Raw genomic sequence first — 25776 nt, 5'->3', positions numbered from 1 at the left:
ATACCCAAACCATGTCAGTCCCACTACCATGCTTGGCTTATGAGAGGATACACCTTTTTTGTAAAACTCACTTGTTTACCACCACACATGCTTGGCACCATCTAAAGCAAATTTGTTTATCTTGGTCTCAAGAGAGATGAACAGACCAAGGATATGGATCACTGGAACCATGTTGTGTGATGTGAAGAGACCAAGATAAACAAATTTGCTTTAGATGGTGTCAAGCATGTGTGGTGGTAAACAAGTGAGTTTTACAAAAAAGGTGTATCCTCTCATAAGCCAAGCATGGTAGTGGGACTGACATGGTTTGGGGATGCATGAATGCTGTCAACATTGGCAATCTGAAATACACCTAAAAGAAACATGCATGTCAACATGCACTGTGACTACTGAAGCAGATCATGATATTCTCCATAGCATTGCATTCAAATCTCACACCAATCTATTTAAGCCAGATGCAGACTCAAAATGTAAAAGTTCAATGCAAAGAAAGGTTGAAACGCACACTGATGACCTCCCTTGTCATCCCTTTTCATTTCGTTTCATTTCGAGACGATTTGAGCCAACATAGCCCCTTCTCTACCGGATTTTAATCTGGGGTGTACTCACTTTTGTGAGTACATGTTCAAACATTAATGGCTGTATTTAGTTTTTTTCTGAGTGAACAAGAAATTTAAGCGGTTAAATGTGTTGTTAAAAGGTCACTAATCATTGTGTCAAAGTTACATTTCTGTAATGCTTTCCTATGAAAAGATATACTCAAAAATCTGCAAAACTGTGAGGGGTGTATTCACTTTCGTGATATACTGTAATACAAGGACAAGACTAAAAAACAAACAAAACATACAGAGTATTCAAAAGAAAAATAAAAGTCCTGGTAGAATATAAATAATTAAATTAAAATTACATCCTATAATCCTATATACATTCAGTATATTAAAGTTATTATATTAACTCTGTCTGCACTTAACTTATTCAACAGTTGGATGCTTCTAGGCACAAAGGATGTTAACCCTCTATTAGTTCTAAAAAAAAGGGTAACCTGTATCTAAGTCCAGATGGGAGGAGGGAGTATTCAAAGAAAAGGGGGTGGGATGGATCATCTACTATTTTTAATGCCAAGCTGGTCGTGTACTCATCAGAGATTTGCCTGATACTTTTAACTTCTGTTCCAGTTATTTTACAGCCTAAGTGTGTGATTTTGTCCAGCATGTGTCTGTCTGTTGTTTATATACTGTATGTATATGCTGTGTTGTCTACTTTAGTTTTTTTTGCATCTTATTGTATTCTTTTGTTTTGTTATATGCCACCTGTTTTGTAAGAAAGTTTATTTTCTGGGCTTCTGTCTAAGATGACTGGGCTTGTGTCTCTGATGCACCTTGCGGTATGTCTGGTGGATGCTGCTTCATGTTTGACCAGGTGTCTCTTGTGTCTCGGGTGATGGTCGCTATATGAAAGGACTTGTGTCTCTGCTACAGGGAGGAGGAACGACTGGAGGAGGAGCTGAGGGAGAAGAGGTTGCAGGAGGAGCAGGAGAGACTTAGAGAAGAAGAGGAGATGAAGAAGAAGAAGAAAGGGAAGAAGGATGCGAACAAGGATGACTCTGGGAAGAAAAGCCAGCTGGGTGGGAAACAGGTCAGTGTGCAGAGCAGAGCAGACAGACACGAGTGCCTTCACAAAGAGCAGAATTCAACACCAGAGCTCCACAAGTGATTTGGCTCATAGTGCTATCATGTTTCCATCAGTAGTGGCTCAGGCCTGATGTTAAAGATTGATCACATTTCCATTACATTCCATATGCCCGCATGTAAATGCTACTTTGTCCATTTCTCATGAATATCAAGTCCCTCCAAAGTGTTGATTTTATCCAAACTGGTGTATCCGATTTGTAGAAAGCTAAATAATCTGTATAAGGGCACTTACATACATATATAGAAAAAGGAGCTGGTAAACTTGAAAAAAGTCCCTTTTTATTTTTTCCCCCAGTCTGTGCTTGGGCTTCGTTCAGAGACTAAGATGGACCCTAACTGGAACCGCAAGATGTCCACGGTGGAGCAATTTAAGGACACTGCGGTGGCGCACAATGAGGCCAGCAAGGAGCTGGATGAGAAGAAGAAGAAGAAAGCGGGCTTCCATGAGGACACCCAGCCTTCTGTTGAGGAGCAGGAGAGAGATATGGTGAGCGGTAGCATCACTCGCTCTTCAGTTTCATAACCCACACAGTGCCATGGACATACGTTTTTTACCTTTCTGTCTGTTGGGATCCAATGAAAGACGAAAGCTACTCCCACATAGACCTGTCTGAGGCTTGTGATTTGTAGAAGGCTCACTTAAGAGCCGGCGCTCTGATTACGTCATGCCCCTTGATGAACTCACCCAGCTCAGCAGGCCTTCACAATAAGAGACAGTACACCCCTAGTCTACCTAACAGTGTGTTTGGCTGCAGCTGAGTATTTAGTCAGTAGTGTTACAGATGTAATTGTGACACTAACTGGTATCTTATATAACACATATCAACTACGTATTATCATACTATTAGTGATGTAATTACCTCTGTAACAGTACTTGTACTTATGCTTATCTCCAAAGATGTGGAAAGCATGTGTGGGTGATTTGAACTTTTTCTACCTGTGTGTTCCTCCTGTGGCAGATGAGCCCCAATGAGCGGCAGCTGTTGAATCGCTTTATGGTCTACGAGCACAGCCAGTCGGTGGTGACCAACATGCTGCGCTGGTGGGACCGCACCCAGGGGCGCATACACACGCCCTGCCTCCCTGAGGACTGTGTCCAAGACGTGGATGAGCACCCGAGCCCGACCGACCGGCCTGGCAAAAAGGGCAAGAAAGAACGCGAGAAGGAACGCGAGAAAGAGCGTGAGAAAGAACGGAACGAGAAGGACCTCAAGTCGGTGTCGCCAGACCCCAGTAAGGTGCCTCTGCTGGGGGACATCGGGGAGGCGGGCGAGGAGTCTGTGCCACAAATCTTCATTCCTGCCACCGAGAGGGACGATACGATCGCCTCAAAGATGCTACAGGAAGGGAAGCTTCCCAGCCTCAATGAGGTACAACCCCTCACAGCCCTTCCATGTGTATATAATAGGTATATAATAGGTATATCTAGCAGAGGAATGGGAAACACTTTAAAAAATGGGTCCTTGTTAAGTATTTGTGAAGTACTATGTGTCCCCATAATACATATTGTTCCACCAGTGGAAGGCTGTAATAGGCATTGAAAAGTTACACATTATGACATAACACAGGGCCTTCAGTAATACACTACGACTTGGTTATTGCCATTGTGGTTACAGCAACATCTATAACGTCATGCCTTAACAGGTTAAACCACCGATAACCCTTAGATAGCCCTAATTATGCGCTAGCATTATGTCTTTATTAAGTATCATCACTTAGGCCGCGATCACACGCAGATTTTACTGTGCGAGGCGGATTTGCTCTATTGTTTGTTGATGAAAGTGAGGGATTTTCTGCCTGTCCGCCTGCAACGATCGAACTAGAAAGAGCTAGGGAAGGGCTCGTCTTCTATCCATTTTACAGAGATGAATTTACAAAGCTTTTTTTGTGTATGTTTTCACAACACTCAAATAACACAACACTGTAGTTTACATTCGGAGTGATAGCTCAGCCGTTACAACGTTGCCAGATCTGCACTGGGTCTGAACGCTACCTAAAAATCAGCTTGACGTGCAAGGCCAATTGTAAGCAGAAATCCGTGTCAAGTGTGATTGCAGCCTTAGTCATTAATAACCACTGTTTGAGAATAAGCACTGGTGAATACACCCAGATCTGCATGGTGAAGATTTAGTTAACTCTTTTCTGAGCATTTGTTAGCACATAGCAGCTCTTAAGGTGCTTCTCGTCATCACGTAAGCATGTATGTTAATTGTCTGTGTGTGGTGATTACAAACTCCCTGTCTACTCCATCTCTCATCTGAGCCGTATGCCCCACAGGTGCTAGACGGCATGGGTCTGGGCCCCCAGGGGCCCCCTATTCCCCCTCCCTGTGTGCTGTCGGTGGTGACCTACCCCGAGCGGCGGTCGCCACCAGGAGAGACCCAGGGCCAGCTGCAGGGCTGCTTCTCCTTTCTGGTGCCACTCACCCCTGAGGAGATCGCTGAGGAGAAGAGGGAGGCCGAGCTGGAGCTGGAGCTGCAGGCAGCCATGATGAAGGTAACAGGCTAACCATTACCAGCACCAGCCCCGATTAAGGTAACAGGCTAGTCACCTGCAGTGTTGTAACTGGCATATCGAAGGTAACATGCTAGTCCCCTGCATCATTGTTCTAAAACTAGTCCTGATGAAGGTAACTGGCCTGTGGTTAAATTGTTATTCTTATATGATTCTTATGTAGATTCTTGTATATACATGTATATGTAGGAATATAGATGGATATGTATGTCTATATATATTTTTTCCAGTTGTGTTGAGTATTTTAATCTGAGGTGGGACTGGGCTAATTTGCATCTGTAAAGGGCCATCTGGCTGGGCAGGCTACTTAACCAAGGGGAGAGGAGGCTCTAGTAGGCTTTTTCTACCAGGGGTAACAAGGAACACAATGTTGTCCCTTGAAGAAGACGACTCCTGTTCCAGTCGGGGCAGTAATAAAATTAATCTGCAGGAAAACTCATCGGATCAAAAGTGCCTGTCTGACATTTATATAAAAAAAACACAGGCCTAACAGGCTAGTCACTTGCAGCAGTATATTTAACTATGATGATGGTAACAACCCATATCTGGTAAAGGACCATATCTAGCAGTGCCATCATGCAACTATCAGGGTACGTTGTTGATGCTAACGGAACAGCCCATATCCAATATAGCCAAAGATGTTCTAGGTTCTTTCCACTATCTCCGAGGTCCTGATCATGAAGCCCTGACGATGGTAATACCAGTCCATATCCAATATAGATAACAGGCAGCCTTGCTGATGGCAACAGCCCATATTCAATGTCACTAACAGGCGTTTTTGATAATGATACCAGGGACATATACCGGTAGCCCTGTATGAATACCAATGGAATATTTTTATGTGCAAGATTTAAAAGAGGACATCACTCTGTTATTATTAAATAGCACTTCACAGCAGAGGAGTGTAGTAGAGAATGAACCTGCTATCTATTGTGTAGGCTATGCATCAAGAAGCAGCTGAGTAGATAATTGCAGGTAATGACTGTTGTGACCTGTAGGAGGATGCGACGACGCCGTCGTCCAAGGGCAAAGGCAAGAAGGGAGGGGTGGAGGCCAAGGAGAAGGAGAAGGAGGCCGTGAAGGATAAGCGGCGCTCGGCCAAGAAGGGCACCAAGACCGCCGACTCCACGTCCCCCTCCCTCACCGCCATGGGCTCCCTTTACGAACCAGAGCACAGCAGTATACTGGCCGGGGAGGGCCCACAAGACCACACCACCAACAGGTGCTTTACAGTACACGCACGCACGCACACACACACACACACACACACACACACACACACACACACACACACACACACACACACACACACACACACACACACACACACACACACACACACACACACACACACACTAACACGCACACTAACACGCACATACACAAAAACACACAAACACACAAACACACACACACTGTCCCGGGGCACTAGTACTGTACACTTGCACCTAGTTGCTGTCCCGGGACACCTAGTAATTGCCTGTGACAGGATATGTACTTGCAGTCTGGGTGTCCTGGGTGTCTGGGACTGCTAGGGCAGTGTTGAGACAGTCACCAAGTGTCCCAGTACAGTGAGCTGGTGTCCCGGGACTTCTAGAGTCTTCTATAGTGTTATCCCGGGTCACTAGTACCTAGTGTCCTAGTGTCACGAGACAGTCTAGAGGACACCATCAACAACACAGTACAATTATTATAGCCCCCCCTGCCTCTCCTTGGAAGAGGCACACAAGCCTTCCAACAGGTGCCACACACACATACACACAAACACACCTCAACACTCCTCACACCCGCCGCCAGGGCTCTAAATTAACACCAGCCAACCGGCCAAAGACTGGTGAAATTTCAGTTTGGCTGGTAGAAAAGACCAACTTACTAGCCACTTTGACCCATTAGTGAGTGTGTGTTTGGCTAGTAAGATTAACATCTACGAGCCATTTTGGCTGGTTATGAAAACAAGTTAATTTAGAGCCCTGCCCGCCTCATAATGCTGTTGTTGTCCTCAGGCTTTGTACGTACCGCTGGATTGTGCCGCCCAACTCTGAGGTGCTGCTGAAGCTGGCGTTCCACACCCCCACGGTGGGCACCTTCAACCAGACCCTCAACTTCGAGCTCATGGGCACCAGGAAACGCTACCAGCTGCCCTGCCAGGGTATCTGTGCCTACCCCTCCATCAACAAGGACCACAAGTAGGTGTCTGACATGCCAGCCTAATGCAGTCACCCACTCGATCACTCACTCTTGAATATGAAGTCAAGTCAACGGGGCACAATAGCCCCTTTTTCACTGATGGGCCAGACCCTACCCATGTATCCCTCAGTACCCCCTATCCAGGCTAGGACCCCAACCCCAGTGAAAACACAGCCAGGGCTTCCGTACACTGGCTCCGACAAAGTGCTGAGCACTGCTCTGCAAAAGTTCGATTCCATTGTTTTCAATAGAACCCCGCACACTGGCGCCGATGTCCGCGGACATTCGCGGATGTCGGATAGCAATTAGAGACGATTTCTATTTTGTCGCACCGCCCATTGACTCTCAATGCTATGTTCGTGGGAAATTTGGTTTGGGGGTCCGAATTATGTCGGAAGGGAAAGTGCTCCGCAGTGCTGTCGGAGCCAATGTGCGGCGGGCCCCAGTGTCATGGCCAGGGGGTGCTGGCTATGGACTTATAGGTACGAATACACCAAGCGCGACCTGAGCGATTCCAGCGACAGAAGTAATTGACTTCTAATGGAGTCGCTGGTGAGAGAAGAGACAATTTTGTGGTTTGGTCGACTAGAGGTGATTTGAGCGACTTGAGCGACAGTTTGTAGTTGGGCTTGAGTAAATATTATGCAAAGGAGCTATGATGCGGCTCGGCGATAGCCGCTACAGTCAATGGGAATGTCAGAATGCTTGCATTCTGCTTTTAACGGACATACTCTGTTGCCCCCATCACTCGTATCGTTTTTGCTGCAGAATCCAGCAATTCTCTGTCGCTTAGTCTTGTCGCCACCGGTGTATTCGCTCTGTACCAGTCCAGCACGGGCACTCTAAAGGATCTGGCCAGAATTTTTTTTAGGAAGGGGAGATATGACAGAATCGTTAGGTGTCCATAGAAATGAACGGTGAAGATTCGTAACGCAAATATGGCGTCTACCCGCACATCTCCCGCCTTTCTGGTAACAAGAGCCAATGTGCCTGCTGAGCTGCATTGCCAGTGATCCAATCATCTGGCTGCATTGGCGCACGTGAAATGTTGCGCATGCTCAGTTGTGAAAAGCAGCTGCTCTCGTGCCGTTACGGAACTACTGTGCCTGCGCTCTGTCAAAAAAAAACGAGAGAAAAGTGGCTTAAAAAGCTTTATTTTGACTCGTATGACACAACCAAGTAGTCTATATTGATCAGTTTTTCACGGTAGTTTCAACCATATGGTTTTCACAACCGCTGGGTTCCCTCCCGTCCTATACTCAGTTTCCCTATTAATTTTCTCCATTGACTCTCAGATCTGGTCTACATACGTAATCGCGAAATAGCACCCCGAAGGCGTCAACAAGATGGCAGCGGCTGTCCCGTCTCGATCTAAACTGTCTCTGGTCTGGCCCCCCAGTGAGCTAAAATGAGCTATTCTGGCTTTTGAATACAGGGAAACAGATGACGCTTGTCTTTCTCTTCAAGTCGTCTATGAATCATCTTCGTTGAGCTCTACAATTATCTCTCTACACATGTTCAATAGTATTGGGAGGCCACAGCACAGCACAGCACAGCACAGCACAGCACAGCACAGCACAGCACAGCACAGCACAGCACAGCACAGCACAGCACAGCACAGCACAGCACAGCACAGCGGTGCCGTAGGTGAACGTGGTGTGGTTCCCAAGGCACTTCCACAACACTTTTGCCATAGCATCACCAGTTCTGCCGGCCCATTGTAGGAGGAGAGGTTGTTTTGAGAGTGGCGCTACAGACCGAAATCGTGTTTTAAATCTGTGGATTGCATCGCTGTGCAAATGTCACCTGTGCTGTAAACACACAGGCTTACCCAGGCAGCTGCACACACACATACACAGGAAAGGTCATTCAATCAGACAGAGACATACTGCTGTGTAGTGGGGGAACGCTGAATTTCTGTGTTAACACTGAAACTCAGGGGCCTAGGTGGTGTGTGTGTGTGTGTGTGTGTGTGTGTGTGTGTGTGTGTGTGTGTGTGTGTGTGTGTGTGTGTGTGTGTGTGTGGTAGAGGAACATCAGCAGGCAGGAGTGTCAGTGTGGATTAGTTTTACTGAAGTGTGTGTGTGTGTGTCTGTCTGTCTGTCTGTGTGTGTCTGTGTGTGCCTGTGTGTGTGTGTGTGCGTCTGTGCGTGTGTGTGTGTGCGTGTGTGTGTGTGTGTTGTGTGTGTGTGTGTGTGTTTGTGTGTGTGTGTGTGTGTGTGTGTGTGTGTGTGTGTGTGTGTGTGTGTGTGTGTGTGTGTGTGTGTGTGTGTGTGTGTGTGTGTGTGTGTGTGTGTGTGTGTGTGTCTGTCTGTCTGTCTGTCTGTCTGTCTGTCTGTCTGTCTGTGTGCTTGTGTGTGTGTGTGTGTGTGTGTGTGTGTGTGTGTGTGTGTGTGTGTGTGTGTGTGTGTGTGTCTGTGGGTGTCTGTGTGTGCCTGTGTGTGTGTGTGTGACTGCATCTGTTCTGCAGGGTGGTGTTTGCTCACAGTAAAAAGATCCTGAATCCAGAAGCGGATATGCAGAAAGTCTACATCGTCCAGAAAGGCATCTTTCACTTTGGCTCTCTGCTGTGTGGGAAGACAAGAGACAGGTGAACCCATTTCCTCTCTTTCTATGACTCACTCACTCACTCACTCACTCACTCACTCACTCACTCACTCACTCACTCACTCACTCACTCACTCACTCACTCACTCACTCACTCACTCACTCACTCACTCACTCACTCACTCACTCACTCACTCACTCACTCACTCACTCACCACCTCACTCACTCACTCACTCACTCACTCACTCACTCACTCACGCACTCACTCACTCACTCACTGGCTGGCATGTTGTATATGTGTGGCCCCTCTTACCTCTACATTACCAATCATATGTGTGACAGTCGTACAGTATGCCGGTGGTTTCCAAACTTTTTGTCTTGCATACACCCTAAGGCCTTTTATCATGCCATGAGCACCCCTCAGTCATGCCCTATATCTCTTTCTCTATCCACATATCACTGCTCCAAACATTTGCCATTTTTTCCCCACCTACCCCCTGAAGTGTGCCCAAGTACCCCTAGTGGTATGCATACCCTTGTGTGGGGATCACTGATGTATGCACTGCAGGCCCCAGGGTTCTTTACAATATCTTAACGTCCATACTCCCCACAGTGCTTGTGGCCTTGTGATGATGCCACAAGACGTCATTGACGACAAAAGTTTAATTCGATATCTCGCAAAAGCACAATTGCTTTTCTCATTTGCAATCGGGATGTTGGAAGGGACAAGTCCCCCAAAAGTTGTTGGGATAGGTTGACAGCAGGGAAACTCCTCCGAGGCTGGGCGTCACTTGAGACGCGAGACCACAAGCACAGGTCGAGGACGGGAGTCAGGATATTAGAACAGCTTATGTTTAAACCTTGTGTGTCCCTGTGGGCCACCGTAGGTACAAGGAGAGGAAGTACCCGGAGAACCTGGAGCGTCTGGTGATTCACAACCACTCCCCCGTGGAGACCGAGGTGCAGTTCTGCTTCCAGCACGACACCAAGGCCACCACCTTCCTGCTGGACCCCCCCTCCATGACGCTCAAGCCCAAGGAGAAGAAGGTAACTCTTCATAACTCAGCACTGCTACATCAACTTTTACATGGCAGTTTTTAATGCAATTTTTGTTGCTTGGAATCTGTCTATGATACAGAATTTGGTTAACCACATTCTCAGCGTTGGCCTTGCCATGGCCGAACGGTAGGGCACTGGGTTACTATGCTGGCGACATTTGCCGATCCTTCCCCGTTTCTCTCTCCGCAGTCATTTCCTGTTTCTCCTCCACTATCCTGTCTGAAATAAAGGCAAAAAAGCCTAAAAAAAAAATAATAAAAAAAAAATAAATGAATAAAAATGCATTCTCAGAGTTGATACAAATTCTGTATGTACTGTAGGGTGGGCAGCCAACTAGCAGAGTTCAGCAGTAGGATGAGTAGAAATTCACACTCCCGAAGCCTCATGTAGATTCAGTAAAGCTGAGCTATCAGCTAGACCTTTAGCTCAGTGGTATGGTACCTGTGCCTCCTACGCCTGAGAGTTGTTGTGATGGGAGGTCGCAAGTGCACAGGAAAACCTTGGTCACAGTAGCTATTTAATACAAGGCACCGCTGCATGAACTTTTAGGTGGATGCAATTTTGTTGCTTGGAACCTTGGAAACAATGTGCTCTCAGAGTCGCAACAAATATACTCTCAGAGTTGCGACAAATATGCTGTCAGCGTTGCAACAAATATACTGTATACTGTAGTGGGGCATTTTCTCTGAGAAATCAGATGCACCACCTACAAAGTAGTTAGTTATTAGATGAACAAAGTCAGCATTGAACATGAAATCTGTGGCCTGTGTTGTAATGATCATCTTCGGACATCTATGCAATGGCTGCGTTGTGTGTAATAATTTTCTACTGTGCTGCTATTGCTAATGGCTGTGTGGTGTGTGGCGTTGCTGCTGTAGGAATTGGTGATCTGGGCGTACCCCATCTCCCCGGGCCATGTGGAGGACAGTCTGGTGTGCTGCATCAAGGACAACCCAGAGCCTGCCATCTTCCGGCTCACCTGCTGCGGAGTCAAGCCAGAGCTGGAACTGAGCCGCAAGCAGCTGCACTTCGACAAGATCCTGTTGCACAGGTGAGATCCTGCTGCACATCTTCCTCCTCCTCCTCCTCCTCCTCCTCCTCATCTTCATCACACTCTTCCTCACCTTCCTCTTCCTCCTCCTCCTCCTGCTCCTCTTCCTCATACTCTTCCTTAACCTCCTTTCCCTCCTCCTCCTCTTCCTCCTCCTCGTCATCTTCATCACACTCTTCCTCACCCTCCTCCTCCTCCTACTTGCTTAGGAAGGAGACTCGTAGCCTGGTGCTGCGTAATACCAAGTGTCTGCCGGTGGCATGGCGTCTGAGCGGTATGGAGGTGCTGGGCGATGAGTTTGGGGTGACCCAGGACCAGGGCGTCATCCTGCCGCTCTCCGAGTTCAACCTACAGATGCACTTCAGGGCCGTCAAGCCCGTCAACCTCAAGAAAGCCATCCGCCTTGAGGTACCGTAGCACTCCTTAATAATGGGGATCATTAAAGTACCATATATGATACCAATCATATATGTGGAAACATTGGTATGGCTGCCTTTTAAGACTGTCATGACATAGTTTGTATATGCTTTGGCATCATTGCTGTTTTTTTTATTATTATTATTATTATTATTTCTTCTTTTTCCTGCACATTCTATTTCTATTTATATGTTGTGTGTCTGCCTATTGGGCCCTGAGCCTGTAATAAAGTTTATATATATACCTCTACTCTACTCTCTGAGAATGCTGGCTGGGGGATAAAAGCACTGGTTGCATGTGTTGTGAAGGTTCAAAAAGTTATCAGTTAGAAAATGCATTTCAATGTTTAGAGTTGAATGTACAAAGCACAGTAGTGTTGAATATTGTGACTGCTCCTAATAAGGTTTTATTGTGTCATGTGTGCTCATGTGTCAGGTTTCAGATGCAGACGGCATCCTGGGCATTGTCCACACTGAGAACATCCAGGTGTCTGTGGAGGCCTATGATGTGGCTCTGGACATCACTTTCCCCAAAGGTGAAACATCCACACCCTGCCATGAGCTCTGACTTTACTTTTCTCTTTATATACTTCATATATACTTTATATTTTATGTTTCATAATTAAAATGGAGCATCGTACTTTCACTTAGGTGAATGTTTATTTACTAGAACATTGAACTTATTATGATATTTGCACAGAGAGGAAGCCACTAAAGTGCTTGGCTATATTGCTCTGGCATAATGACTTTGATTATACAGGTGCCGTAATGGAGCTTTAAGCTACAGAAATGAATGTTCTCTGAGTTGTAAACAAGCACATTACCGCCTTGACCATGCATTAGCTTCTGCCCCCAGCTTGCAGTGGCATCCATTATGCCTCGCTACACTCATTTATGGCTGCTAACACATACAGTACTGCTTCCTGCAACGAGGGCTTATCTTCTGTTTTGTGTCAATATAATACCCAGGTGCTGATGGAGGGCTGGACTTTGGAACTGTGAAAGTGTCTGAGGAGATGAAGCTCTCTGTGAACCTGAAAAATAAAGGCAAATATGACATTGCCTACAAGTAAGCAGTACACATCATGTGTTCAGTTGGAATATGTTGACTTTCAAAAAAAAAATATATATATATATAAATGAATTTGCTCTGTATGAATGGTTTGCAGCGGTGAACTGTGTGTGCAGTGTTTTTTGCTGGTGTCTTAGGCTTAAATGTGTTAACATTACAGTAGATGGGGGTGGGGGTCTATTGGAAATGGGTCCATAAGGCCCAGAATTTGGTGCCAACCCCCTGTCTGCTCCCGTCATGTCCACTGATGTTTTCTTTTCTTTTCCTTTAATCAGATTTACTCTGGAGTCCACGCTGGCAGACATGCCAGACCTAAACACGGCCTTCACCATCGTACCCCAGAAGGGCACTCTTCACCCCACTGACCGCCCAGCCGGAATCCAGTTCATCTTCCGCTATAGTAAAGAAGTGCGCATCCAGGATCAGCCAATCCTGCGCTGCCAGGTCAGCAGAGACCTTCCTTCCGTCTGGACGTATAATTGGTTGGTAAAAGTCACACATGTGTTGAAGTCTCTAATTGTGTCATATCATTGTGTGTTTCTGCTTTACAGGTTATTGAGCCAAACATCTCTACTAATGGAGAGACCATTGCCATCATTCCCATCAAGGTCTCTGTGCTGTCAGTCTTCTCCAAGTATGTTCTGACGCCCTCCCACGACATCAACTTTGGGCCTCTCGTGTATGGCACCCGCAAGTCCCGAACCTTCACCATCGAAAACAGGGGCGACTTTGAGATCCGCTTCAGTGTGTCCAGGGTCTGCAAAGACACCCCAGGGGCTGGACAGAAGAGAGGGTGAGAGAGAATTTACTTTTTTAAGATGTGTAGAAGAAGACACACAGTGGTGTCAGAGAAAAGGGGCATTTTCAGACGAGATGGGTCATTGATGAATTGTCTTGAACACTGTTGAAATGCAAAAAGAAGACGCTTCTCACACTTGCAGACGCAATTCAAGTGACTTTTTCTTTTCTGTTCATTCATAGAAATATAAAGAAGTTATTCTTTATGAACCGAATATGTAGGCCAACCCGTGCCGATTCTGCCTTTGATATAGCATGGCTCTCATTTCACTGTGTGTAGATGTGCTATTGTTATTGAAACAGTTTAAATTAGTTTGCTGTTCTCCTCTGTTCAAGGTTATTGGAACAAGCAGTGTATGATTGTGACATTTCATCTGACTACCTGTACTTAGATCGCAGTGGACCACTATGAATTTCTTAATTTAATTCAACACAAAAATACTCCTAAAAAAGAGGGTTTGGAATATGTTAAATCAAAAGAACGGTTGGGTAGGTGTTTGATGTGTGGGGATATTACATGTTGGTTTCAATTTATTTGGAATGTGGCTTCAGCAGGAAAAGTCAGGGAGTGAGTTATTCTGCATCATGCATCAGACTTCAACTAAACAGAGAGAGAGAGAGAGAGAGAGAGAGAGAGAGAGAAATAGAGAACGAATATCAAAATGTACGTTTTAGACATGATATGATGATGGTGGTGGAAAATAGACAAAATGAAAAAGACAACAGCTTGAGAATGGGCATTATCAATTCTGGACGTAAACTGGTTAAAAAAAAGTACTCTACTTTCAAGTGATGCTTAATCTCCTGTGCTAGTGTGACAGAATGTTGGTGGTACAGAGAGCATTTGTGAGAGTGCTTTTGTGTCTGCACAGCATCAGCAAGAGGGCGTCACGAGAGAGCCACTCTGCCAAGCCGGGCAAGCTGCGCCGCAGCGAGTCCATCCAGAAGGAGGGCTCACTCTTGGGCCAGGTGAGACACCGGTGCACAGCACAGCACAGCACTGCCACAGGTTCATCCCACTCACTCAGCACAGTAATAGTCCACTAGCTCAGTGGGTTACAGGGTACTTGTGTACAAATCATTGGGTATGTGGGAAAATGTGCAATTATATGGGAATAGTGGGCCCACGGAGTCAGTGCAGTAGTCCACCAGTCCAACAGGGATTTCACAACATCTATGGCAGCACCTTTGAATAACTGTCCCTAAAAAGAGTGTGTGTGTGTGTGTGTGTGTGTGTGTGTGTGTGTGTGTGTGTGTGTGTGTGTGTGTGTGTGTGTGTGTGTGTGTGTGTGTGTGTGTGTGTGTGTGTGCGTGCGTGTGCGTGTGTGCATGTGTGCGTGTGTGTACCTGTGTGTGTGTGCATGTGGACTCCTGCAGACGCGCTTCACGGCGGGTGTGTTCACCGTGGCGCCGTGCTTCGGCATGATCGGCCCTGGCGCGAGCCAGGTGGTGAACGTGGAGTGTGTGGCGGAGCAGTCGGGTTTCTGGCAGGAGTTCCTGGCCCTGGACATCAGCGACAGAGACCCTCTGGACAACCCCGGGGGCATCCCATACAGAGTCGTGGCTGAAGTCTGCATGGCAGGTGAGTGTGTGCATCGCGTGTGTCTCTGAGCATGTGGCCGTGCCTCTGTTATGTCAGTGTCTGTGAGCATACGTGCATGCTTGTGTGTCTGTGCGTGTGTGTAGTGACATGGCAGACATGGCAGACTCCTGACATGATGTTTAGTTTAGTTTAGTTTGTGTGTGTGTGTTTGTGTTTGTGTGTGTGTGTACTCGTTATTTACTCTTTATATATATATATATATATTTTTAAACTAACCCCTCTTTGCAACTGCACTTGTTGTTCTGTATATCTCCTGTGCTCTTTGTATTTGCTTGTGATGTTGGCTTGATTATGTCCTCTTTTGAAAGTCCCTTTGGTTATAAAGCGTCTGCCAAATGCAATGTAATGTAATGTAATGTAGTGAATTAATTACACTAAATTGACTTCTTTATGTACAGTGTGACACTGTTATGCCAGTGGCCATGTTTACATGACATTTTTTAATTCCGAAATAATAATTCAGAATTAAATGGTTTCATCAAGTTTGCATTGAACTGTCATTTAATTGTGAATTGTGATGTGTTTACTTACATGATGTTTTAAAAACGGAATTAAGCTTTATTCAGAGTTAAATTGAGTTAATTCGATATTAAATGTCCCATGTAAACGAGGCCATTGTTGCATAATACTGTAATGTGCATCCAATGGTAGCTAGCTGATGTCATTTTTATCTGATGAATGATAATATGAAATATAGGCAGAGGAAAGATATATGGCTAAAGTAGAGCTCTGATGTCTCCTTCGTGCCTCCTGTGTCCTCCACTCCACCCTCTTGAAGGCATCATCAAGGAGGTCTCCTCCATCTTCGAGGAGCACCACATCTGCAAGAACAGCAGCCTGCTGCACAGCGAGCAGTTCCGGGACGCCTTGGGCATCTACGTGGAGGACGAGAACAAGTTTGTGTTCAACAACGTGCTGGTGGGCCAGTCGGCCAAGGCCCGCTTCCGCCTCACCAACAACGGCAAGGTGCCCTGCGAGCTCAGCCTCTCTGCGCGCTCCCTGCAGACCAAGGTGGGTGAAGGGGCTGAAGTGTGTAGTAAGCTTTGCATGCTAGACTGCAGTCTGTGTAGATTGTGAAAACCAAGGCGGGTAAGGAATTGCCTGATTGCCATAGACCTCAGAACTCGTTCGACCGCAGACCAAGGTGGGTAAGAGGATGAAGTAAGCTAAGGTGTGTATGGATGCTAGACTGCTGTCTGTGCAGAATGGAGTGTGCACACCAATTGACCATTTTTGACAGAACTACTGTGGAGCAGTGCATGCCAAATGATTGTATTGCTCTTCTAGCAACCAATCAGAAAGCAGCATTTAACAGCCAAATGATTTGAGCTGTGGAACATGAAGTACCAATCAAACATCAAATCAATTGTCAATGTTGTGCCTTTCAATTTACGGTGGTGTGGTGTGTGTGTGTGTGTGTGTGTGTGTGTGTGTGTGTGTGTGTGTGTGTGTGTGTGTGTGTGTGTGTGTGTGTGTGTGTGTGTGTGTGTGTGTGTGTGTGTGTGTGTGTGTGTGTCCTGCCCAGTCGAAGGTGGTTAATGAGGTGTTTGAGCTGGTCCCCAATAAGATGTGCCTGTCCAGCCACTCCCACGCTTTCGCGGTCGTCACCTTCAGCCCCACAGCCATGCAGACCTACCAGGGCATCTTTGAGGTCGTACTAGAGGGGGCATCCAGGTATGCACAGGCCCAGCACTCACACAAACCATCCGAGACATCTGCCCCTGGGTCATTTATTTATCCGCTGTGCTCAGTGTGCAGGTTTCTGATGTGCAAAAAACTAAATTTCTTAGCCTTTTGCCCCTGCAGTTCAGTGTTTGATCCTAATAGTCTGACTCTGCCTGTGTCTTGTTGTTTGTGTCAGTCCCATGAGAGAGGCTAATTGCTAATTGCATAAATTGCTTGTCTACGTCAGTGTTGAAGACTTAATGCCTGTGTGCGTGCGGGACGTGTGTGTGTGTGTGTGTGTGTGTGTGTGTGTGTGTGTGTGTGTGTGTGTGTGTGTGTGTGTGTGTGTGTGTGTGTGTGTGTGTGTGTGTGTGTGTGTGTGTGTGTGTGTGTGTGTGTGTGTGTGTGTGTGTGTGTGTGTCTGGGCACGTGTGTGCGTGCATGCGTGTGTGTGTGTGTATTTGGTGGGGTATGTGTAGTGTGATGGCGTTGGGTAAGGCCAAGCTGATGGTGGTGGACCTGTTTGGGGACGGTAACCTGCCATGTGTGAGCGTGCTGCGCCCTGTCGTCAGAAACTCCCGTGGACACCCGCTGCTGCAGTTCAGACGCCAGCTGGTGGGGAAGTCCCAGTTCCTACCCCTGCACATCAAGAACGACTGCAACGTGCCTGCTAAGGTGGGAGCACATCAACACATGTGCACACAATAAAGTTCACTATTTGCAATGTCATACTTGAAATAATTATATTGCACAGATAATGATGATTGTTGAATGTCGTCTAATAAGCTGTTGTTCTTCAGAAATAAATGATAGAAGTCCGCAACACTGTTAATGCTCCCAGTGATTTTATTTGCACGACGTTTCGGACCTTCGTCCTTTTTCAAGTGCAACCTGTTGTTCTTCAGGCCACCCTGGAGCTGCAAGACAAGCTGGGGGCCTTCAGGATCAGGACTGTGGCCTCTTCCACAGCTGAGGTGGTCACACCTGACCCGCCAGAGGACGGCACTCCACGAGGTACAGTAGTACACTAGGCTGGGCCTGCTAGCACCTCATGTCTATTTCACATAGCCTCTTTCATGCCAGTCACAGTCTGTCTTCCCATTCAATTTCACTCTGGAGCGGGGGCAACACAGTGCAACAGTAATACAAGTGTTCACCTTGACATCCTAGAAAATCACTCCATAGTCTACACTAGAATAACCCATTTTAACCCAAGGCACCTGGAAAAACAACTGCTGAATGCCCTTTCCCGTTTTTGGAAAAGGTGCCCTCTGCCTATTAAAACCTAAATAACTCAGCCTCGGAAGCACATCAAAATATGAAATAAGTTGCATTTAAAAGCTAGGACCCTCATCTTGCATAATAATGTGTTCATACAGCTCTAACAAACCCACATGTTCATTTAAAAAAAACCCTCAAATTCAAGAGCCTGAATGTAGTAGCATGGCGCCTTGGTCAAACAGGTTATACACAGCACCAGGCTAAAATGGGATAAACCAGCCATTATTTCCCCATTCAGAGTTCCGATGTTGTCCTGCTGTGTGCGTGCGTGCGTGCGTGCGTGCGTGCGTGCGTGCGTGTGTGTGTGTGTGTGCGTGCATGCGTGCGTGTGTGTGCGCACGTCTTGCCCCCGCTCCAGATGCGTCAGCCGGGTGCAGCTCCATGGACCTGGTAATGGACGTGGGCACGCAGGCGGAGTTCGAGGTGGAGTTCTGCCCGAGCGTGTCGCGCTCGTTTGAGGCAGTGATCCGGCTGGTGGTGGCCGATAACCTGTTTGAGGAGACGGAGGTGCAGCTGCTGGGAGAGAGCTACCAGGATATCATCGCACTGGAGAACATCAACAGCAGGGGCGTGGAGACCACCAACAGTAAGAGACCACACAGCCTGCTACAGTACATTGCACTACATTACATTGCACTACATTGCACTACTTACAAGTTGGGGATGTACATGAATGATTTTCCTATCTGGTCGGAGTTGTCATGAAAAAAGTTAAAGCTCCCTTTTATTTAGTATCACTAATAATGAATGACAAGAATTTCCATTTTCATTAGTATAATATTTATTGTCCCCAATTTATTGTTACTGTATATATTAGGCAGATTGAGTGGTTTATTTGTGCTGTGCGTTTTCAGCTAAGTCAGACCACCTGCACTTTGGCAACTGCCATGTGGGCAGACCCTACCAGGAGACGTTCACCATGGTCAACCTAAGCTGGACGGACGCGCTGCGCTTCGAGTGGCCCGTAGATGGCGCCCAGGTGTCCTTCTCGCCACGCGTGGGTCACCTGCACTCGGGCTGCTCCAAGCACGTCACCGTCACCTTCTGCTCCAAGCAGCCGGTCACCCTGAGCACCCAGATGCACAGGTGCAAGGTGAGCCGCGTCACCTTCCAGCAGCCCATCGACCAGGTGCCCGACTGGGACGACCGCCAGAGGACCCTCAAGTGGATGGACTCCTCCAAACTCACCGAAGCACAGAAGAAGGAGCCTGGCAAGAGGAAGGTACTGTACACACAACTACTGTAGCTAGCAGGGTGTCATCACCACACCATCACTCCGTATTGGATTTGGCTTCAGCAGGAAAAAGCACCAGGACTCTGTCTTGACTCAACCCATCAGCCCACAGGGGCTCAGTAGGGAGTTGATTTTCTCTGGCTACTACCAGAGAATCTCTAACAGGGAGAAGGTTCAGTCTCATTGGTTCCCATTGTAGCCAGTTAGCTTTGCATGCATACTGCAGTAACTATGGAGTGTCCACTAGTTGGCGAGCGTAGTTCAGTCCTTCATGTGGGAAAATGTATGGAATGGAAAGGGGAACCCATATGCTAAATACATTGCTACTGCGATTTCCAGTCACAAATATTATCAACAAAACATTCCTGGTAAGCACTATGACTGTTGTTTAACAATAGGCTGTATTGACAAATCGTTCAGGTGTGTAGTTTTACAGCAGGTTAGAAGATTTCAACCTGTACTCGCTAGCATCGCGCTAATGTTTATGGGTTTGACCCCATAAAAATTGAGCTTTGTGACCCAGTATATAATAATCTAGTGGCACAAAATAATCGAAACGCTACTCAAATGGGGTCTTATTATTTCTAGCTTCGAACTTAATATTAATATTTCAGGACAAAAAATTATAAAAAATCACAAAAATTATAATGGTAGAAAACTCCATTGACACCCATTCATTTTGCACTGGCCCGTGGTTAGGGTTAGCCAGTTGTGGCTAGTAGCTAGTTCCGTGAGTGAACACCCCCTGCTACTACTGTATATGCTGCATTCAGTTATTCGTGGTTGGTTCAGGATGGGCCCAATAGCTCTAAAATAGCTATGGGACATTTCCGTTCAATTAGGCTCAATTTGGTCAATTAGGCTAACACAGATCTTATATACAAAAATAATACTTCATGAAAGCAGGAAGACTGTTACCTGCTCAGAACCCAGTCATGTAAAGTGCTGTTCCCACGTAGCCTGCTATTTTTGAAAACACATTGGTTTTGACCTTCCGTTTATGTAAGCATAGATGTAAAACCCGCATATTACACATTCTGCTATAAAAATATCACATTTAGGGTGCTAAAATGCACTTGTTACAATGGAGTTTTTATTTTTATCCACATGTTGCGTTTACACCTAAACAAGAGAAAAAAAATCTACATTGAAAAATAGCAGCCAGGCTATGTAGAAACAGCACCTTTATGGCAAGCGGCTGCCTTATGGCAAGCGGCTGCCTTATGGCAGTGGGGGAAGGCTTCACTCATGTGCTTTTTGAAGGGGCTTTTGTAATCAGTTGGCTATCCCCCCCTGCTGAATTTAGCTGCATTAGCAGTGCAATGACCTTCATGTGTGTGCTGAAGGTCATCGAGATCGACCCGGAGCCTCCCAACACGCTGCTGGACAACTCGGCCCGAGAACTGGAGCTGCTCCTGAGCGCTGTGTGTGACTACGCACAGTTCTCCTGCAACTCCGAGCCAATACACTTCAAGGACACCATGCTCTACCAGACCAGGGTCTACAGGTAGGTGTGGCCCTCCCTAATATGTGGGTGCGTGCGTGCGTGTCTGGGTTTGTGTTTCACATGGCTAGCCATGGATGTATGTTTAAATGCAATATAGAGTGTGTGTGTGCTTATCTTGCTGTCTCTCTCTCTGCTGCACGGTATGTGTTCAGGCTTCAGATGACAAATACGGGCAGCACTCAGCTGGACTACTCCTGGCAGATGATGTACGGGGGAGAATCACTCACCATAGATGACAACACAGGTAAGACAAGACACACATGTATACATGCTATAGATAACGCCGGTAAAACATGACACGCATGTTAACATAATAAGCTTTCACATATGAACAGCTCAGATGTAAAAACCTAGTCTGTCTGTCATGACAACAAAACTCACAGGAGCTTACTCTTAGACCCTGTCATCAGATAACATCAGCAATGTGTATGAGTTGTCAGAGGTTACCTGCTTATATTGCATGTAGTGTTCCTTATGCAGCTGATATAGCAGTTGCTGCCTTGCAAAGTAGCCTCTTTGTACAGAGTTTCACTCTTCACTTAAATGACTTCTATATCATAACAACATTGTTATGGCATTACAGCGAGCCTTAAGTAACAGATTAAGGGTGGGTTGCACCAACATAGCTTAACTTAAACCTAGTTTAGGCCTAAACTGAGTTTAGTTAATCCATGTTTAAACAGGGTTTAAATTAATCCGAGATGTGTTGCACATCTTAAATTTAAACCTGGATTACCTAAACTGGTTTAATCAAGGATTAAAGTAGATTTAAATATGTTCATCAGCCACCATTGATGGGTAGGTCAAATGTGTGCCTAAAAAGACAAAACGTACATTTATTATTGAATATTTAACAAACAAACGATCACACATTGAGTTGTAGCCTATGGGGATAGTCGTTCACGTTCAGTGGTCTGGAATTCGGCCTGTTTGACATTTTGTAAACATTGCATGCGTAGCGGCCGTTACATTGCATCAAAGTTAAGATACCGGTAGATAGCAATGGAAACAGAAGAGAGGCGGCATAGTGGGACTGTACAAAGAAAACATTGACCCGCTGACGGCGAAGGTATATCAATATTAATCCCGAAGCAGCTCTCCCTCTCCTACCCCTTTGATGCTCTGGACAGGAGAAAAGTTGCTAACTTTGCTAACGTCACCAAGTCTCCACCTATATGTCTGTAGGCTACATCAATTACGTTTTTCAATACCAGACGTCAAGTGGTAGCACCACAGTTAATGCCCAAAATAAAAAAGTAATTCGTCATTGATGTAGGCTAGGCTACAAACAACGAACATGCTTCGTAGATGCTGACTTCACTTTACAGTCCACATTGACGTCTACTACAAAACGTCATTGGAGTTGGACTCATGTCCACCAATAACCTGTCATATACCAACATAACACTTCGTATTAAATGTTTAGCACTGATTTTAAACGAAATGGCAATGCATTATTCATTTCGTGAATTTATAACCATTGTAACAACTTGGCATAACACTAATTTAATGTCCGTTTCGTTAAGAACATGCTGCAGCGAGGCTAGTTTTACTGTAGGCTGTACAGTACTGTACTGTAAGTGAATCCTGTTCACGAAGTGGTCTCTTGTTTCTAAGGTAATGACTTACTGAAAAGAGCATACAGAACACACATTCCACATAATCCAATGGCGATTCTGTTTTGTTTATTTTATTTACACTGCATCAATAGAAATGAGCATCTCGGTAGTTGTAGTGGTAGGCCTAATACCTAGCACTTCTGACCCGCTTCCATGAAGTTTGTTCACAGACGTGACGTCACTGTTTGGGTCCGACCATGAAATTAAAGTGACAGGCGCCGGACCTTCTACAGCAGCATAGTTGATTATCTTTTTAAAGACATAGCCTATCCTTACTATCTTCAGATGACACGTTTTTTTAAAGTCTACTTAATTCTACCGTTTTGTTCAATTTCGTCATATTTTGGAAAATAATTGGTGAATGGAATTATTTGTTATGGCTATGGCTCATCAATTTCTGTCTTTCTGCTCAGATGACTGAAGAAGGAGGTTATTTTAATGCAAAAAGAAAGGCTGCAGAGCATGGAAAAGCCATTGAGCTCATAACAACGCACTTGAAGAACTTTTGAGTGACATCATTTAATGCAAATTAATAAATCAAATCATATTTGCTTATTTATGTCATTATCTATTTGCAATAGGCCAGTTAAGTTAGCCTATATTCAAGGGACCTATGGTGCAGACTGGACTTGTAGACACCAAATAGTTCACCATCCATCATCTGGAAACAACATGTGGCGATAAGCAACGAGAATCTGGAGAATGGGTGCCACAACAGACTATTAGGGCCTATTTTGTGAATCTGAAACTCACTATTGCTGTAGAATTCAACAGGGTTTAGCCTATCTTGAATATTTATGCGTGGAACTCTACCTTGTAACTCAAGCAGACGAATAACAGCAGCCATGTTGTCCGAATAACGCATTTAAACCTCCTCCAGGGGTGGCTTAAATTAATCAGGCAATGCAGGTTTATCCTTGGGTTAAAATCACTGGTGCAACAGACTCAAAATTAATCTCAGTTTAAGTGGGGTATTAAATCTGAGTTTAGCCATGGATTGGATTTAATCAGAGATTACTGGAAGCTAAGTTTAAACTGGGTTTAAGTTTGGTGCAACACAACTAAAAATTAAACTTAGATTAAATGTAGATTAAAATTTAAACCACGTTGGTGCAACCCACCCTAAAACTTGGCCATTACAGTTTTGGTGGCAGTAGTCTTGTAGCATAGGCTCTGTGCAAAAGGGTTAAGCAGTGGAAGAGCTAAAGGCTTGTGTGTGTGTGTGTGTTTGCAGATGACCCGATGCGTAGTGGCTGCAGGTCGCAGTGTGGTACGGCGCTGCGTCCCTGCTCCTCGCTGGGCAGTGTGTCCAGCATGCTGCTGGGGGACCCCGACCTGCCGCCCTTCTCCGTGGGGCCCAGCGTGGGCACAATAGCCCCGGGGGCCACTCAGACCTTCCTCGTCAAGTTCTCTCCCATCGGCGTGGCTCAGTACGAGGCCCAGCTAGTCTGCAGGTGAGGCGTTAGAGTTAGAGTTAGAAAATTGTATTGTCCACGATGGGGAGATTTTTGTCAGCAAGTGAGGTAAACATCAGGCAAGTTGTATTGCCTATGACATGATAAAACAAAGTTTTAACACATTACATTAACCCAAATATAACAAGACATTGACATGACAATAGACAGGACAGGACAAACTATTCAACAGTTCCACTCACTGTTCAACTTACAGCCTCACAGCCTCAATCTAATATTTCTTTTTTTTACATGGTTTGCTATCTATTCACTTGTATTCTACTTACACCTTGTGTTTCCAAAATATGTATGCATGATATGTGTGCTGACAACTGCAACACACCAGGTCACCCTAGCCTAGCACAGAACACCGACATCAGCAACATCTTATTTGGATGTCTCGAAACACTGCAACTTAGAAAAACACTTCAAAGCTTAACTCTCCTTTCGCTTGTAAACAACACAGCCTACCTTAACCAGACACTGCTATCTCACTGGCTCTGTCTCGATACCATCTCCAGGAGCTTGTTCAATAGCCCCAGAGTGTTTTTTTGTGTTCTTGCAAGCTATACTTGTTTGTTAGACAGCTTGTCCTGACACATGCACTACTCTCCCGTTTTAGTAGCTCCATGCATTTCTTTGCTTGTTTTTTTTTTCTTCTGTTCTTCTGTGTTGTTTCTGAGAGCAGTTTATCACAGTATTTTAGGTGACAGACTCTATTGTTGTTGTTTGCGTTGTTGTTGTTCTTCTTCTTCTTGTTCCTGCTTTGACAGTTGTTGTTGTTGTTGGTCTTGTTTTTGTTCCCGTTTCCACTGTTGTCCTTGTCCTTGTCTTGCCATGTGTCAGCATCCCCAACCTGAGGGAGGAGCAGGGTCCCGTTATCCAGGTGAAGGGTCTCAGCCTGCTCCCCGTCTGCCACTTCCACCTGGAGGACTCCGACTACCTGAGGGCGAACCGCCGCAACCCTGAGATGCGCGGCCCCAACGGAGCCCCGGCGCGCTGCACCCTCGACGCCAGCACGCACGTCATCGAGTTCACCTCCATTGGCATTGGCATGCCCACTACCAGGCTAGTATTGCTGTATTGCCCCATATGTGCTCACTTCCATAGTGGGCTAGTATTGCTGTATTGCCCCAGATGTGCCCACCACCAGGCTAGTATTGCTACATTGGTGTACTGACTCATACGACACTGTATGACCACCATTAGGCTTGAATTGCTGTATTGTCCCATATGTGCCCACTACCAGGCTAGTATTTGAGTATTGTCCCATATGTGCCCACGACCAGGCTAGTATTGCTGTATTGGTCCACACTATGTACCTTCTATCAGACTAGTATTGGAGTATTGGTGAACTAGAGTCCCCCAGAGGGCGTTAGTGAGCCCTTGGGGGGTGTTGGAAAGGATTCAGCTGAGAGGGATGGCGTTCAGTTGCAGGGGGCGTTAGCAGGCTTATGATGACGTCAAGGGGGCGCTGGGTGGCTTATGGTGAGGTCAAGTGTGTGTTTGTTCAAAAAAATGGTGGTGTATTGTCCCATACTACATCATGTGCCCACCATCAGTGTATTAGACCATACTACATACAGCATGTACCCACTATCAGGTTAGTATTGGAGTGTTAGCCTATACAGCGGGGCTATTCAAATGGTGGCCCTGGGGCCAGATGAGGCCCTTGGACAGTAAGGTTCTGGCCCCCCACAAGCCCCTTCAAATATAGAATCGTTTTTTGGAATTTAGAGATAAAAGTATGTGCTCCGTTATCATGCTGAAATGGGACACGGGACGTTAAAATGCAGGAAATTACATCTAGGAAATGCAACATTTTCTGGGGGAGAGCCCCCAGACCCTCCACTTCAATGAAGTCATACTTTTTTCATTGACAGTCAGCAACCATAATACATACGGCCTCTTTACTGGGAGGAATTTGAAAAAATGGCCCTTGTTGAAATATAATTGAATACCCCTGCCATACAGTATGTGTCTGCTATCAGGCTAGATTGGAATATTGTCAAATTCAAAAATCAAAGTGCAATGCAACGTACTACTGACAATAATAGTAGCTAGACCACTACCTATA

The 25776-nt window shown here is 45.8% G+C and overlaps 1 protein-coding gene across 1 annotated transcript in view; it reads left to right on the top strand.

Annotated features, from left to right (window-relative positions):
• hydin (HYDIN axonemal central pair apparatus protein) overlaps positions 1-25776 on the top strand; it is a 172124-nt gene that overhangs the window by 129636 nt on the left and 16712 nt on the right. The window contains exons 43-68 of the mRNA XM_063197456.1: positions 1479-1635; positions 1987-2178; positions 2651-3061; positions 3969-4187; positions 5204-5427; positions 6209-6391; positions 8863-8982; positions 9828-9987; positions 10878-11050; positions 11260-11458; positions 11903-12002; positions 12436-12535; positions 12814-12982; positions 13090-13331; positions 14209-14305; positions 14714-14918; positions 15718-15950; positions 16465-16613; positions 17084-17279; positions 17510-17618; positions 18244-18471; positions 18740-19107; positions 20466-20626; positions 20779-20870; positions 23480-23699; positions 24546-24767. Of these exons, the coding sequence (XP_063053526.1) occupies positions 1479-1635; positions 1987-2178; positions 2651-3061; positions 3969-4187; positions 5204-5427; positions 6209-6391; positions 8863-8982; positions 9828-9987; positions 10878-11050; positions 11260-11458; positions 11903-12002; positions 12436-12535; positions 12814-12982; positions 13090-13331; positions 14209-14305; positions 14714-14918; positions 15718-15950; positions 16465-16613; positions 17084-17279; positions 17510-17618; positions 18244-18471; positions 18740-19107; positions 20466-20626; positions 20779-20870; positions 23480-23699; positions 24546-24767 (4929 nt within the window). The remainder of the gene's footprint in view (positions 1-1478; positions 1636-1986; positions 2179-2650; positions 3062-3968; positions 4188-5203; positions 5428-6208; positions 6392-8862; positions 8983-9827; positions 9988-10877; positions 11051-11259; positions 11459-11902; positions 12003-12435; positions 12536-12813; positions 12983-13089; positions 13332-14208; positions 14306-14713; positions 14919-15717; positions 15951-16464; positions 16614-17083; positions 17280-17509; positions 17619-18243; positions 18472-18739; positions 19108-20465; positions 20627-20778; positions 20871-23479; positions 23700-24545; positions 24768-25776) is intronic.

Source organism: Engraulis encrasicolus, chromosome 4 (assembly GCF_034702125.1).
Source record: "Engraulis encrasicolus isolate BLACKSEA-1 chromosome 4, IST_EnEncr_1.0, whole genome shotgun sequence".
Taxonomy (NCBI): domain Eukaryota; kingdom Metazoa; phylum Chordata; class Actinopteri; order Clupeiformes; family Engraulidae; genus Engraulis; species Engraulis encrasicolus.
The sequence above is the reverse complement of the archived record's forward strand: the minus strand, read 5'-3'. Positions and strand labels throughout refer to the sequence as shown.